The sequence below is a fragment of the Haemorhous mexicanus genome, chromosome 1 (assembly GCF_027477595.1).
Source record: "Haemorhous mexicanus isolate bHaeMex1 chromosome 1, bHaeMex1.pri, whole genome shotgun sequence".
NCBI classification, from domain to species: domain Eukaryota; kingdom Metazoa; phylum Chordata; class Aves; order Passeriformes; family Fringillidae; genus Haemorhous; species Haemorhous mexicanus.
The window spans coordinates 41,785,792-41,801,087 of record NC_082341.1 but is presented as its reverse complement, the minus strand read 5'-3'; the positions used below and the strand labels follow the sequence as shown (position 1 = coordinate 41,801,087).

The window sequence follows — 15,296 nt, the reverse complement described above, 5'->3', positions numbered from 1 at the left end:
TGAAACACATCCAGCATATAAATCCATGACTTTCAGGGCTGACACTGCTAAGTAATCACTAATATCCTTAAAAGTGATATTAACAAGTAGTCCTATTATACTAGACATTGAAGTACCTGCAGGATGAAGGGTTTTTATGTTACCTGTTTTCATGAAGCCTGGATGTTCAGCAATGTTGGCACTGTTTAAAAGTTTGACAGCTTTACGGTAATTGCCTCTCAAATACTCAAAATTGCTCTTAAGAAAGAGAGAAGGAGCTGACTGTGAAGGAGAAAACAATAGTTAGTTATGTCTTGGTTGATGATTTCTACTGCTAGTGTTATATCACTTCACAAACTTGCTTCTGCTGCCATTTGAAAATAAATGGGTTTAGGCCGTGTTACTTTCAAGAACTCTGTCATGAACTTTAGAGAATCCCGTCATGGAAGTGGCTAAGGGCAAAGCCTGTCCTCTAATACCATCCTCCAGACACCTCCCCTCCCTGCAGAGTTCCTCATAGGCTGTAATCTTCCTAGTCTACCAACACAGACCTCAGAAGGTCTTCTGTTAAACCTTCTTTTCAGCAAAACATAAGCCTCCAAAAAATGTCAACAAAAAGAAAAAACCAACCCAAAAAAATGCCCACACATCCCAGAATTAATCCTTTATAAACTGGTTTAAACTACCAATTACATCAAAGTTTGTAATATGCATAACATCTATAGTAAGCTAAAACTTATTTCATTTCAATCATAAAGAATGCTGAACCTGTTTATTATACAATGTTTCACTGTTATTTTGGCACCACAGGGCAAATTTTTTTAGAAACTGAAAACAGCACAAATAAGAAAATTCTACATTAATTGCGTTTGCAAAGATATTATAAACCCAACTGACTACATAAACAATTACTTCAAACATCCACTTTCAATAAGAACTTTTTTTGTAAAGAACATTAGGAAATTCAGTTTTAAGTTACAGAACACATCTAGATTTGAAAAACAACAGTCTTAAGAATACTTACATTCCCAGCTGTATTCATAACAGACTTGATCTCCCTTTTGCATGCTTTTAATGACTTCATCTGGATATAGGCTCTCACCTTATACTGTCAAAAAATTAAATTTGTTAAATAATGTACAATAATTTCTGCAGGTTTGCAATACAAACTGTATCTAGATATTTACTGCAGAATATTTAATAACATTTTTAAAATAGGTAGCAAAAAGCTATTCAAAAAGTCTTCACAAAAAAGAAATTCTATTCAGATTTTAAACACCACATTTATAGGGTTTGTATTTCCAATAAGCAGATGAACACTTTGTTCAATGGCCAACAGCTGCTCCATATTCAAACAAAGATAAGAGCACTTAAAATGACAAACTAATTAAAATAATCTAACATCTTAAACCCAGACATTTACCTACTAAACTGAAGGTAAGTGAGTATGCTAATAGAGAAGCACTCTGATTCTCCACATATTTTTCCTTAGAACAGTACAGTGAAATAAAACCCAGCTGATTTAGACTGTTGGAGGTTCAACAGACAATTTCAATGCAGCAAACTGCCATGTAAAGAAATAATTATAACACACAGGGACTGAAATGGTGGTGGTGGGCAGGATGTCAGGTCAGTGTTTCCTGTACGTGAAACTTACAAAAATGAAGACTTAGATAAATTCGTTTTTTGTTTTACAACAAGGAGAGAAAGCATCATAATTTGGGCTGAACTGGTTTTGAAGGACATGACACTCAGATTTAGAAAACTCTCAAAGAAGTGTTCTTGTATAAAGAACATGCAGACCCTTACCTGATGTATCTTAGATTTAGCAACTTCTATTAAAGCTCCACTTTCAGCTTTTTGATTAGAGGAATCTTTATTGGTATTATTACCTGACTGTCAAAAAAAAAAAAAAAAAAAAGAGGAAGCATTACTGTTAGTCACCCTTTAAATTCAGTTGACAGATTCAACTCACATGAAGAAAAAGAAGTATTTAATAGTATTAATAATAATAATATTGTTTGAGTATTTAATATCAAAATATACACATCCTACAGAAACTAACTTGAGTTTAACAATCAAAATCCACAAACCACACCAGCCTTTGAAGAGCTGAATTCTTTACTAACATTAGTGTTACACTATGTTGCTCTGCAGTTAACAAGAATTCTTTTGGCTAGAAGGATGACATGCACATTCTAGAGTAGCTCTTTAATACTTCCTTCAGTAGAATTACTATATACTTAAAGAGAGAATATTTTATCTTAAGTGTGACATTCCATCAACAGGAAAACACTGAAATGCCCTTTCTTCACTTCCAAGCCACCACTGATTTTCTTGATTTTTCCAAAAGGCACATGAAAGATTTCATCTGAAAGTGTGCCTCATACTTTCAGATACTATGTAAAAAAGATACTTAATTTCCCACCCTATGCTGTGCAACTCAGCTCCTCTGACACTGACTTCCCTTTAAAACTTAGGATCTCATATGGTCATAGTCAAAGACAAACAATATTTGACCCAGAAGACAACTGTTTTTCCAGAGCAAGTCTCTGACTGAAGAAAGACATTTTAGCTCCCTGGAGTAAGAGAAAAGGATGAAAAAGAGGGAATAAACAGCTGTTGTACACAATTAACTCAGTCACTAAAATATTTAACCTGCTGGCTAAAGTTACAGGTGATCTAACATAGTCCTATAATTCCAAAGTCTATTAAGATACTAATTTTGGATTGAGCTAAACCATACTTCTGATAAAGATTTAAAGGCATTTGTATGATTTTAAGCTTACCTCATTTTTTCCATTCTTGCTGTTATTGTTGCCTTGTGAAATCATTTTTTCCAGAACAGCAAGCAGATGCAAGGCTTTCTCAGCTTGGTAAGTTAACAGGTATAAGTCTACAAGCAAGAAGCACACAGCCTGGGCAAATTTCTCTTCTGTGAAAAGCAAAGAAGAAAAATTTGTTTTACAGTTCTAATACCAATCCCTCCAAACATGGATGGAAAAGAAACTACTGTAAAGCGCCATTTATGCAACATTATGAGAAAAATCAACATACTACATAAGAAAAAAAAATGCAGCCATGTCCAACACACAGCTAAGTACATACTTAAAAGAAAGCTCATTTATTCAAATAGCATCAGCATAAAAGCACAGACTAAAGACAGCTTAACAAGTATTTCATGTTCATAGGTTCTGAGAACTGATCTAAGTAGATCAGCACCAAAGTTGTAGCATCCAAACAGACAGAGCCGTATGCAGATGTAGAATCCCACAGAACTTACAAAGATTCTGCAAAACACACCTCTGTTTAGCAGACTTCAGAGTAAGTCCCAATTATGCATATTGAAAATTGGGAGGAACTGAAGCAGAAACACAGCGGCATTTACTTAATTTACTGAGACCCACACACATACATCCTTCAGCCTTCTCACTTATAAAATTTAACAAGGATTATGAAATTATTTTATACAAGTATGGTAATTCTACTACATAAGGTATCATAGCTTATAAAAGTTGCAGACTTTGTATTCAGATATAAGCATATACAATTATGTATTACCTAATAAAGGTATTTAAAAATGAGTGCCCTAAAAAACAGACACCCACCCGTGAAGTTGCATGATGACTCAAAACATTAGATTTAAAATAATTTCATTAGCTTGTACATTATTATTTAAGTTGAAAGAATCCATTTCAGTTTCATAGCACTTGTCTGCTAAAGCTCTCTGAAGAACCTTCCCCCAAATTTGTCTGTTGTCCTTGATACAAGTAAAACATATTCATTCCAAACCCTACCTAATTTCTTAAAACCATATTAGACAAATTACAAATCACTTGTCTGATAGAAGAATCTTGTCAATTCAAGAACTACAGAAAGAAAATTCAGTCTTTTTCACTTTTTGCCTACATACCAAAAGGCTCTATGAACTGGTACAGCTTCTCCCCAACAGATATAGCTTCAGTATACTGACGGAGATGGTACAGGATAACAGCTTGATTGTAGTACAGCATACTGTTCTCAACATCATCCAAACCATCCATTTCTTCAACCACAGAGTGAACCTGAAAATAACCCACTTGTTTCATTAAACATTCAGTACCTATAATTTTAAAGTACTAGGCATTTAAAAAAAAAACAACTCCAAAGCTATGAATTTCTCTAAAGGTAAATTATAACTTACTGACCTAATAAACTTAATTGTTGTTGCACATTAACACAGAAAAAAAAAAACATACAATGAAATACAAAACAGTCAATTGAGGAGTAAAGTAATATTTTCACTTTTTTATTATTTCACAAACTATTCCACATTAAGGAACTTTCTGCTGGAAGAACATAGCAGGTCCTTCTGTTATAATCTCCATTTTCAACAATAGTTAAAAACACAACTACAAAAACTGTCTTACAAGATTAAACTGACTCAGGTGTTTAAAAGTAATGTCACTTTCTTATTTTGTTAAATCTATGGGACAAGGAGCAGAAGCTTTACTTCTACTTCACTGAAAGAATCCACCACCAGTAATAGTACTCAAAATCAAGTACCATGTCAATACAACTGCATTACCTGGTTTTTCAGCTGGTTGAGGGTTTGTCTCAAATTGTCTGTGGTAGTCTGATTACTTTTACAGAACTCTGCAACAGCAGTATTCAAAGTTATTTTGTAGTCATCTTTGTTTATGTCTTGAAGGGTGTTTAGGTGTTGTAAACAAGCATCATAGTTTCCAGCCTGTAAATCGCACACATACCAGAAGCATGCATTAGAAGATACAGTCTTTCCTTGATCAATACAAGTGAACTAAATGTGTATACACATATTTCATTATTTATGCAGATTAACATGGATGAGAAGCAAGTCTAAATGTTAAAGCCATATCCAAACTTCAAAAATAATTTGGTGGTATAAGGACAAATTAAGTAGCTGATTACTATTAACAGATGTTTCCATGAAAAGTGTTATTCTCATTTCTCTTATCATATTAAGTTTCAAGACTCTGTTTCCTCAGTTTTCATAATCTTTCCCCATTTCATGAACACGGAGCAGCTGCAGTTGCTTACACAAGTTCCAGCACAACATTTTATGTTCAGTCTTCAGTTCATCTGAATATATAGTGATTTACAACTTAATCTAGAGAAGTTAGCTCAAAAGAGATTGGAAAAAGAAAGTGTCGCCTTCCCAGAACAGGTTTAAGAAACATTTTTACAAGCCTTAGCTGTTGGATAAAGTATTCAATCACCTAGGAATGCCTAAACAGAAACTAGGAGCCAAGCATGATGCTCCACTGATGTGTGATCTAATGGAAAAATCCCTTTCTTAGACCACAGGAGGACTTCAGTGGCACCAAGGAATGAAAGAGTGGCATCACTCTTTAGGCCTGGATGATGCTTCACTTGCAATTGCTAAATTCCTACACAGGAATAATCACATTCACCTCTTCCATATCAGAGTTACTTCCAATGTGGTCAGACAGATAAGCAGATGCATTTCCATCTCTGTCAACGGTTCACACCCAAAAGCTAAGCTCTGGAGTACCACCCTCCACTTACTCCTCCATTTTCAGGTGCTGTTGTTCCACAGAGCTTCTCCTGGACTGCTGCGTAACCTCCTATTAAAGGCAGAATACAACAGAGAAGAGCTCTGGGGTCCTTCTGCTCTCCCCAAGAAAGTTGCCATTCTGCAACTCCTTTCCATGGAACCATTCCAGTTCCTTCAGTCTCCCAGGCAGGCACAGTTATACAACTTAGGGAGATGTAGCAGGACCCTGACACATTTTCACAACTCTAAGCACCAACAGCATGGATTGCCTTCTGATCATGTGCACAAACATAGGAACTTGCAGCTCAACTGCTGGCATGCTCCTTAGTTGAGACAGTTCATCTCCCAGTGGTTCTCTTCCTGTGCTCACACTTGGAGCTTCTCTTCAGTAGGAGCATTCAGATCACAGCAACAAGGCTTCTAATCATGGCTGGACTACAAACCTTGAACCTTTAAATGTTCGGGTTTTCTGATGTTTTTCATCAGTTAACAATCCTTTATGCCACTATACTAGATAGGATCTAGAATATAATACCCAAATTTATAGGAATTCTGTCAAGACTGAAACAGGACATGTAATATGATAAAGCAGGATGCAAGGCAGCCCACAATGCTATCTGGAGCCACTCAATAGCAAGAAATTGGCAAACAAGGCATCAAATTAATTCTGCTCACATCTGTTGCCACCTCACTCCATGAACTCAGGGAATTCCTAAAGCAAGAAAAAACTTGACAAGATAAACCAAATACACTGGACCAGGATAAAAGTAAAGATGAAATCATTAGCAGATCAAAAGTATTTTAGGCATTTAGATGTGTGGGCAAGGTGGAAAACAAATGACTCTCTCATTTGTCTTCAGTTCTCTCTTCAGTGTCTTCAGTTCTCAGGATCAAATGCCACTGATTAAAATGTTATTGAAAAAGAGCAGTTGAGCTAGACAGCTTTCAAGAAGACATCAGAGAACAATACAGTGTTAAGAACCAACCATATGCACTTAATGTAGCAAAATGAGTGAAACACAGAAGTATGAGTGAAACATTGAAGCAAGAATCTCAAAAGACAACACTTAAATTCTTCGCTGACTTATTTCACAAATTTAAAACTGAATTTAAAGCAAGGTATTTTGGAGACAGAGATACAATTCAAAGGAAAAGCAATTATACTTCCTGTCACACTATATAAAATTAGGCAACAATACAAAGAAAGAAATAAACGGAAACCTGAACTTTAACACAGAAGGAAAAAAATCTTCCAAGAAACACAAAACAAGTAATAGATACTGGCTGTAGGTGTTACACATTCAGAAATGTTTTATTGCAAAGTGACAGGATACAACACTTTTTGTGAAAGAATATAGTATAGCATGATGCTAAAACACAAGTGTTTGTTTCATTGCTGTTTTTTAAATACATGAGGTTCCTTTAAACACTAACACATCATTTTTAGCTTGATGTGATTAATTCTTCCAAGAGATCATGCATTTCCAATGCTGATGTAGAAGAGAAGCCTCATATAGCTTTTAAGGTTACTAAGTTTTGAAAATCAAGATTAAAAGTGCTTTTGTTCAAGTATCCTGTTCACTCTTTTCACATCACAGCAGATAGAAAATGCATGTTATGTCTTTATAAAACAACTAGCACTGCTTTTGAACATCCTCTGAATGTATTTGCAGCTGTATTAAGAAAACAGGAAAAACAATAACACAAGCCCACTTAGAAGTCCCAAAGTCTGACTTTGTCTTACCTGAAAAGCTTGTAATGCACTGCTCGACAATTCCTTTTCCTGATCAGTAATCCCAGAAGTACCTGCTCCTTCATGTTTTTCAGCACTTTGATCTGTAAAAGTGAACAGATTACAACAAAGCTTGCTAGTGTGATAACAGCTGTGCAGCATAAAAACTTTGTTTCTTCCCGTTCTCAAGGTCCTCCTGCCAATACAAGTAATTTTCCAGATAGTGTAGTAGGGACACTGCTACATTATCTATATCCCAAGTTACATCTCCTACCACAATATATCAAGTTATTCTATACTCCTAGTGAATTCCTCTCCATGAAATGTAAATTATGGTGCTCAACGAACAACCAAAGTCCTGCAAGTTAACTGACAGCCCATACATTTTAGAGTTCTCTTTAAAGCTGCAACCATACACTCGGATTGTCTTATTTTGCTCAAAAGTCAGCAGTAAAGGTACACATTGTGAAATATGTACCACAGTGGGTTAGATGAAAACCCACACAAAATCCTGTATAGTGCTTCCTAAACAGCAAGCAAGGGATACTCTAGGGTGCAACAAAAACCACAGCAAACACTGGAACTTTCCCACAGCTCCCTACTTTGGAAGAATATTTCCCCAAATAAGAGGCTGCACTTGAACCACCACTGTTAATAACCTCTGACAGATCTAATATATTTTTTTAAAAAACCACTTTATACTTTTGTATTCTTCAATATACTCCATGAAATGCTGTCTGGTGATTATATTGCAAGGCACAAGCACATGCTGCCTGCTCACTTTTTCAGCCTCACTCCAAATCTTACAGATATTCCTTTCAATCACATCTCTTCCAATGTGAGCAGGAGCAGTTTACATCTTCCTCACATTTTTTTCCCAGAATCTTCTCCAGTTCTACTACACCCTTTTCCAGACTAAGACAAGAACAACATGAAGCAACTACAATGGTGGCCCCTTTATGCATTTATATAGCAATGTAACAAGGTTTTAATTGCCTTCCATTTTTTACACTGAATTCCTAATGATTTATGTTGCAGTCCCTATTGAGCATATTTTTCAGAAAGAAGTCTACTAAATTCTTTTGTCATCATGTAATTAAGAATTCAGTGAAGTTGCATTAAAAAGCACAGTACACATTCCATGCCAAAGAAGCTGAAAAAAAACCTCCACTAAGCCCTTCCTTGTGCTGAACACAAACTACTGAGAAAAAAATGTAACAACCACACAACCACCACACTGAAGAAAGTACTTCTAGGAGCATTAATTAATGTGCTACAACATACAAAAATAATTTCATGTTTTTGAAACAAAGACTTTATAAATCAGCAATGGTTTCTGCTTCTGCAGAAAAGTATTTCTTGAATTTCACAGTGGAAGATCTGCTCTAAAACATGTTTTGCTATCTTAATAGACTATGTAGGCTATGTAAACTCAATGCCTGCTTTCTCTTCCCTATAATTTGGAGATATAATGCAAACTCCACTAATTTCGTTTTCACTTTGAACAAATGAAAACACTTAGCTATGAGCTCCTCTGCAAAATCCATTCCCCATAACCACCAATATCCGGATCTTCTACTACTGACCATGAAAATTTACAAATACAGGACAAATGACAATCATAAGGGGCAGCCAAACCTCAGAAGATTAATCATATAATATCATCAGTAAGAACAAAACAGACTTAGCAATCTATAGAGTTTGTGCCTGTTGCTGGGAAATAGTGAGATTCCTTCCACCTGCAAAAACACTATTGCCCCCTGCAACTGAGCAAGAATTGTAAATATTTGGTTAGGACTTTCATCCTGCATTAAGATGTCAACAAAGTAGAGATTTTAAAATCTCAACAAATCTTACACCAGCAAGAGTAACCCACTTGTTATTTGGACAAAATTCAGGGTTCAGCAATTTCAGTACTCTGGAGGGATGGATTCTCAAGGGCCTACACCTGCTATGAAATCTGACTGCATTGATCAACACCATTTGCACTGCCTTGTCCTTCAAAAGGAAAGGCAAAAGAGAAATTTAAACCGCAAAAAAGCTCAGAATATTTCTGATGTGCCAAAAGCTTTCCACATTGAAAGAGGAAAGGAACAGGAAGTACCTCTGCTTCAACCTAAATATAGCATAGATCTGATTCCAGCTCTAAACCTTGTGATTATACAGATGAACTAAAAGTTCTCACTCTCCAAGGATCTTTTGAACAGCAGCAAATAATCAAATGCATCTTCCCTCCAACTTTCATGCTATCAATGGCATTATCTGCTTTACTTGCTCAGCATGCCTGTCAGATTGTGCCGGTAAAGGTAACCACAGTGCAGAGCCTTGAGGCACTAAAGGTTTTGAAGCCGATAACACTCAATCGGATCAGATTCCTCACATACAGGTTTACCTAGCAGAGAGCCATCAACTACCAGGTACATTACTGATTACTGCCTTTGTATGCAGGTTTGGAAGACCAGCTTCTCAAAAGAAATCAGAATTCTGCAGTAAAATGTCTTCAGTGAAGTGACAGATAAATTAAGAGATACTAGTCTAAGGTCTGCCATAAAAAACTACATTTACATAGCTTGGTTGATGTAATTCCTGAGGAAAAATCAGGATGGATCTTCAAATTTCACTGTCTCTCTAAACTTGTTGCTACATTAAACAAACACAAACAAACCCAAAACATAAAATGAAGCTGGGGACTACTTTAAGCAAAACCAGAGCTGTCTCTGTAATCCAATCAACTGCACCTACTAGCACTCAGTAAACAAAGCAGGTTTGTGAAACCCGAACTGGAAGCTTATCAAGAAAAAAACTAAAATCCAGCTGATATCGTTCACAGCATAGCTCCTTCCTTTGAAAAAATTACAACAAAGCACTTTGGACAGAAAGGGTACAGAGTAGCCAAACACACCTGAAACTTGTTAAAGACCTAAAAGCCACTCCAGTTTAATGTGATACTGCCATTCTTGTTTAGACTGGGATCTACTGCGTCAGCTGATCTTTGCCATCAGAGATCCCTCCAAGGAGTCACCTGAAAGCTGGCTGGCACAAGGTACTGAACAGAACCCACCAATTCCACTGAAGTGGCAGGGGTGGTGAGGAGGGAGTGCTCCTGTTCTCTTGGCTGCAAATGGGTATTCCAGTGCTTGCACATAGAACTGTTACTTCCATGTTCCTTGAAGCACTTGAAAGTGAAACAGTTAGGAAACTTGTTCCCTGGCAAAAGAAGCAGCATGCCTTGCTCACTTGGGCCCCTTGACCTTTGGCATTCTTGCAGAAGCACGTGGTGAAGGTAACACATGGCACACCAGTCATCTCCAATGTACTCCCATCTGTACAGAAGCCACAACTGTCAGCTGAAATATCAAGAGCAGTGAAGATTCCCTACTTCACAAGCGAGAGAACTTGATTTATCTCTGGAATTTGTATTTAAACACGGACCTGTTTGCTTAACTTTTCATTTGTCCAACCTTCATGAGTACAGACCAACTCTAAAACTAAAACTTGCGTAGGTTCAAAAGGGGCAACCTGGAAAAGGATGTAAAAATCAACTGCTCAGATTTCGATCTAGAGGAAGCTGCTGCACTGAGTTGGAAGTTAAAGAATCAAGCCAGGAATTATCTTCCTAGCTATCAATCCTGGGACTGAGCAGCAGCAACACTACGTCACAGAGGCTGGTTTGCTTTGTACAAGCAGGAAGCTGTTCCTCCTGGAGAAGGTGCATCATGGTGGACAGCAGAACTTCAGGAAAACTGTCTCTATGAAAGGAGAACAAGGAAAAGTATGAGGCTGACACCTCAAAAGGAAGATTGCTCTCCTCACAGGCTTGCTGCCAGAATTTCATAAAAGGAACAAAAGTCACATCTCCCACGTATGCATACCTGATGACACCTGAGAGTGACTGCAATCATTATCCTTCTCATACCTGCTCTCCATTTCTCCAAGGACTGCTGTTCCTGAGCTCTCTTGTTCCTACACCCTGCAAATTACATCTTGCATGAACTGTGCTGTTGAACACCAGAGCATCTCTGGAAATACACTTATTTCCAAACTCTACAGGCAGAGGGATAATCTCTTTCTTGAAAGGGGAGGGATTTATCATATGATTCTTGCTCCAAAAGAATTTCAAAGGGTATGAAGCCCAGCTACTACAGGATAACAGTTTGTGGAACCAAGACTTATGTTTTAATTTTTGTATGAAGCCCTTCACTACCAGCATAGGTACAACAGGCTTCTTTGGTGCTGTGCAATAAAAAGCAAACACTTCTCAGTGGAAAGCTACCTATAGCTCGCTGCTAGAACAAGTGCAGCATGTGGAATATCTTGCCATAGCTCACATCTTTGATTCATTTCACACATACTTTTAAGAAAGTAAAACTGAAAAGTTCCTTCATCATTTCACAGAACATCAACAAAAAAAGTATTAAAAACTTGATGCCAATTTTTTGGTGTAGTTTAGCAGTTCTTACACTTACAGTTCTTACAAATAAACACATGACAGTTTTGTAAACATCACTCAGTGCAGTATACTTATTTTCCCTGTAATTTTTTTCCAAATTTTCCAAATACTGAGGCATTTCAGATTTAATATCCAGAGAAAAAAAATGCTAAAGGTGATTTTAAATAATGCTCCCCCCACATAAAAACAACTAGAAAAAAAAGGTGACCAGAAACAAGACCAGAAGGAATGGCATGAAGCTGTGTCAGGGAGGTTTAGGTTGGATATTAGGAAAAGGTTCTTCATTCTGAGAGTGTCTGGGCACTGGGATGGGTTCCCCAATTGGCACAAGCCAAACAGAGTTCAAGAAGTGTGTGGAAAACACTCACAGGCACATGGTGTGATTCTTAAGAGATGTCCTGTGCAGGGCCAGGAACTGGAATTTGTTAACCTTTATCGGTCTTCCAACTCAACATATCCTACACTTCTATTAAGCAGACCTATACAATTCTGTAAGTAAGGCTTTCCTCCACATCGCCCTCTTCACCATCCCCCCACAAGCTGACATCTGACGGGATGACCTTCCCTACAATGAAGACTTCTTGCATGACGGGGAGCTGTACAGGAGATGGATGAGCAGTAGTTTAGCAGTGCTACACAGCAACTGTATTTGAGATTTATTCTGTCTGTTTACCATAACATGGCTTATGTTTTAGTCTCAGTAATTTCTCTCTGCAGTGTCTTTTCAGGCCCGAGTTCAGTGAGGACGCACACATCCCCTAAAACCAAAGCAGCATCCCTGAGGGAATCAGACTGCACTCCAGCGATTAAGCAGCACCACCAAGAGTTATAACCTCCCTTGTACCTCCTGCATGCCCCAGTTTCACAAATTAACCCAGAAGCTCGACTTCTGGAGGGGTTATTAAGCTCTGAGTGACACAAATACACAACTCCCCCCCCCCCGCCAATACGAACATAGGGCCCTCCCCACCAAGCTCTTCCCGGCCAGGAGGGGGCAACAGCTCAGCGCCGCTTGCCGAGGGCACGGAGGGCCCGGTGCGCACACGACCCCGCCGGTGACCCGCAGGTGTCACAGGGGTCCCTCAGAGCGGCCCCGCGCCACGGAGCACTACCTCTTCGGCGGAAGGACACGGCAAACAGCCGCACACGCGGCTTTCACCGGTCGGCGCGTGTCCCTCCGCGCCGGGCGGCACAGGCCGGGGCGGGCACGGCGGGGCCGCAGCCGCTCCCCCCGCACTCACCCGCAGCCTTGTCCGCCGCCATCTCCGCCTCGGCCGCAGCTCCGTGCGGAACCGCGCAGCCCGAGCGCGCCGGTAGTTGTCGAGAGTCCCCTGCGCGCTGCGCCACAGGCACTGCCCGACCGCCACCGCCACCAACCGACCGCTGGCCCCCGGCACTACTTTGCCGCCGCCGCCGCCGCTGCCCTGCGCGCGCCGGGCCCGCCCCGCCGGTTGCGCCGCCCGCCCCGATTCGCCCGCCGCTTCCGGGTTCCCGGCGCGCCCGCGACGTCCGGTGGTTGCTGGGGCACCGCGGATGTGACGCCAGGACGCGGCGGGCGGGAGGGAGAGGCGAACGAGGCGGGGCCGCCATGTTGGCGAGTGAGGGCCGGGGTGTGGCGGTGCGTGGTCCTCCCGCGGCACGGAGCTCGTCGGCAGCTGCCGGCCGCTGTCTCGAACGGGTTTTGTCCTTTCTAACCCGTTGAGGCGTGCCGGCCCTCATCAATGGATGTAAATATCTAAAGGTCGGGTGCTAAGAAGATGGAGTCAGGCTCTGCTCGGTTGTGCCAAGCAATGGGACAAGAGGCAACGGGCAGAAACTCATCCGTGGGAAGTTTTACCTGAACATGAAGATGAACTTCTTTACTGAGCGGGTGACCAAGCACCTTAACAGATTGCCCAGAGAGGCTGAGGAGTCTCTATCACCAGGGATACTCAAAACCCCCCTGGACACAATCCTGTGCAGTGTCTTTGGACTGTCTTGCTTGAGCAGGGAGGCTGAACCATCTGAGCCACTGTGGTCCCTTCCAACCTGACCCATTCTGTGATTCCCTCTGGAGCAATAGCAGTGACCTAGAGGTTTCCATTCAATGTATTCTCTAGTTTATGTGGATTATCAGGCGGACTGTTTAAAGTGTTGTTAGGGTGCTTCTCACTGTTCTAATTAATGGCAATAAGTGCCCAGTGCAGATTCGGCACCTGCATCCCTTATTCCTTCCTAAGTTGCTGTTTGGGCACTGGACACCCAAAGCCTGGCAGGGGGACAAAACCCTCATCACACTGAAGACCCCAATTAGCCTTTGTAATGGTTGTTACTATATTTCTTAATAAATTAACAGGCATGGGATAAATGGCACTGGCATAATCATGAATATTAAAGATCTTTAGGTGTTTGTGTCCTGTTCCAGGCCCTTCAATTCCAGAAGGACATAAAGGTGCTGGAATGGGTCCACCAAAGGTCAGTGAAGCTGGCTAAGGGTCTAGAGGATAATGAGGAGCAGCCAAGGGAGCCAGGGTTTTTTAGCCTGGAGAAAAGGAGGCTCAGGGATGACCTTATCACTCTACAACTGCCTGAAAGGAGGGTGTAGTGAAAGGGAGGTCAGGCTGTTCTCCTGGGCAACCTGCAACAGGACTAGCCTCAAGCTGTGCCAGGGAAGGTTGGGCATCAGGATGAATTTCTTCATGGAAAGAGCAATTAAACAGTAGAATGGATTGCTCAGGGAAGTGACAGAGTTGCTGCCCTTGGAAGTGTTTAAGGAAAGACTGGACTTGGCACTTAATGCCATGGTCTCTTTGAGGTGCTGGACTTCCTGATCTCAGAGGGCTTTTCCAAGTAAATGGATTCTGTGATTACTTGGATCTACCATAAATAGTATTTAAGCATTCACCTTGGCTACGATGTATCTTGGTAGGCTCAGCAGCCACTTGTTCTGACTCTTTGGCAGGGACTCTGTGGATGAGTGCAGAGGAGCCAGGTAGGGGGCTCTCTTTTGAACCCTCATATTTACAACAGGAAGTAGGATGAGGTTAGAAGGCACCCCAGAAATGTCCCCTTCAAGCACCAAAAGGTTCCCTGTGTCTCTGTGCCTTAGAGTCAAGCTCCACAGACACAGGGACAGTTGCCTTTAATGGCCATCATCAATGTACACTGTGTGCTTCTTCTGTGTCACTGTGGGGTTCGTGTCAGACCCTGCTTACACAGTGATAGTCAACAGTTATCTGTTGATATGGGAACACTTTATTATTTCTCCAGACATGGCTCTCCAAGATTTCCCCCTCCCCCCACCCCTTCCTCATTTATTCCTGTTAAACATCACCTTGTTTTCCTACTTGTGACAGCAAGTGTAGATACACTCAGTTCTGATTAAGAGACTTCAGCTTGTATGGTTTTCGTCTCGTTGCCAGCAGACAACAATTGTCAAGACAGCCCAGAGTGTCTCACGCACACTGCACCTATGGTGTGCCTCTTGCACGTTAGGGGAAAGTTGTCCTTGGGGAAGTCAACAGCTAAAGGGATTCAGTGGAAGCAGGATTTCTTAGCAGTCTTCTTGCAGTGGCTTCCAGTGACAGTGTTCTCCCTAACTCTGCTGTCAGGCCTCTCAG

At 40.6% G+C, this 15,296-nt stretch overlaps 1 protein-coding gene across 1 annotated transcript in view; it reads right to left on the bottom strand.

Moving 5' to 3' along the window:
* Positions 1–13,138, bottom strand: part of CNOT10 (CCR4-NOT transcription complex subunit 10) — a 32,358-nt gene extending 19,220 nt beyond the window's left edge. The window contains exons 1-8 of the mRNA XM_059846949.1: positions 12,939–13,138; positions 7,260–7,351; positions 4,547–4,708; positions 3,893–4,043; positions 2,769–2,914; positions 1,789–1,875; positions 1,004–1,087; positions 144–261 (exon numbers count right to left, since the gene is read on the bottom strand). Coding sequence (XP_059702932.1) covers positions 144–261; positions 1,004–1,087; positions 1,789–1,875; positions 2,769–2,914; positions 3,893–4,043; positions 4,547–4,708; positions 7,260–7,351; positions 12,939–12,960 — 862 coding nt within the window. The 5' untranslated portion in view covers positions 12,961–13,138. The remainder of the gene's footprint in view (positions 1–143; positions 262–1,003; positions 1,088–1,788; positions 1,876–2,768; positions 2,915–3,892; positions 4,044–4,546; positions 4,709–7,259; positions 7,352–12,938) is intronic.
* Positions 13,139–15,296: the final 2,158 nt, after the last annotated feature.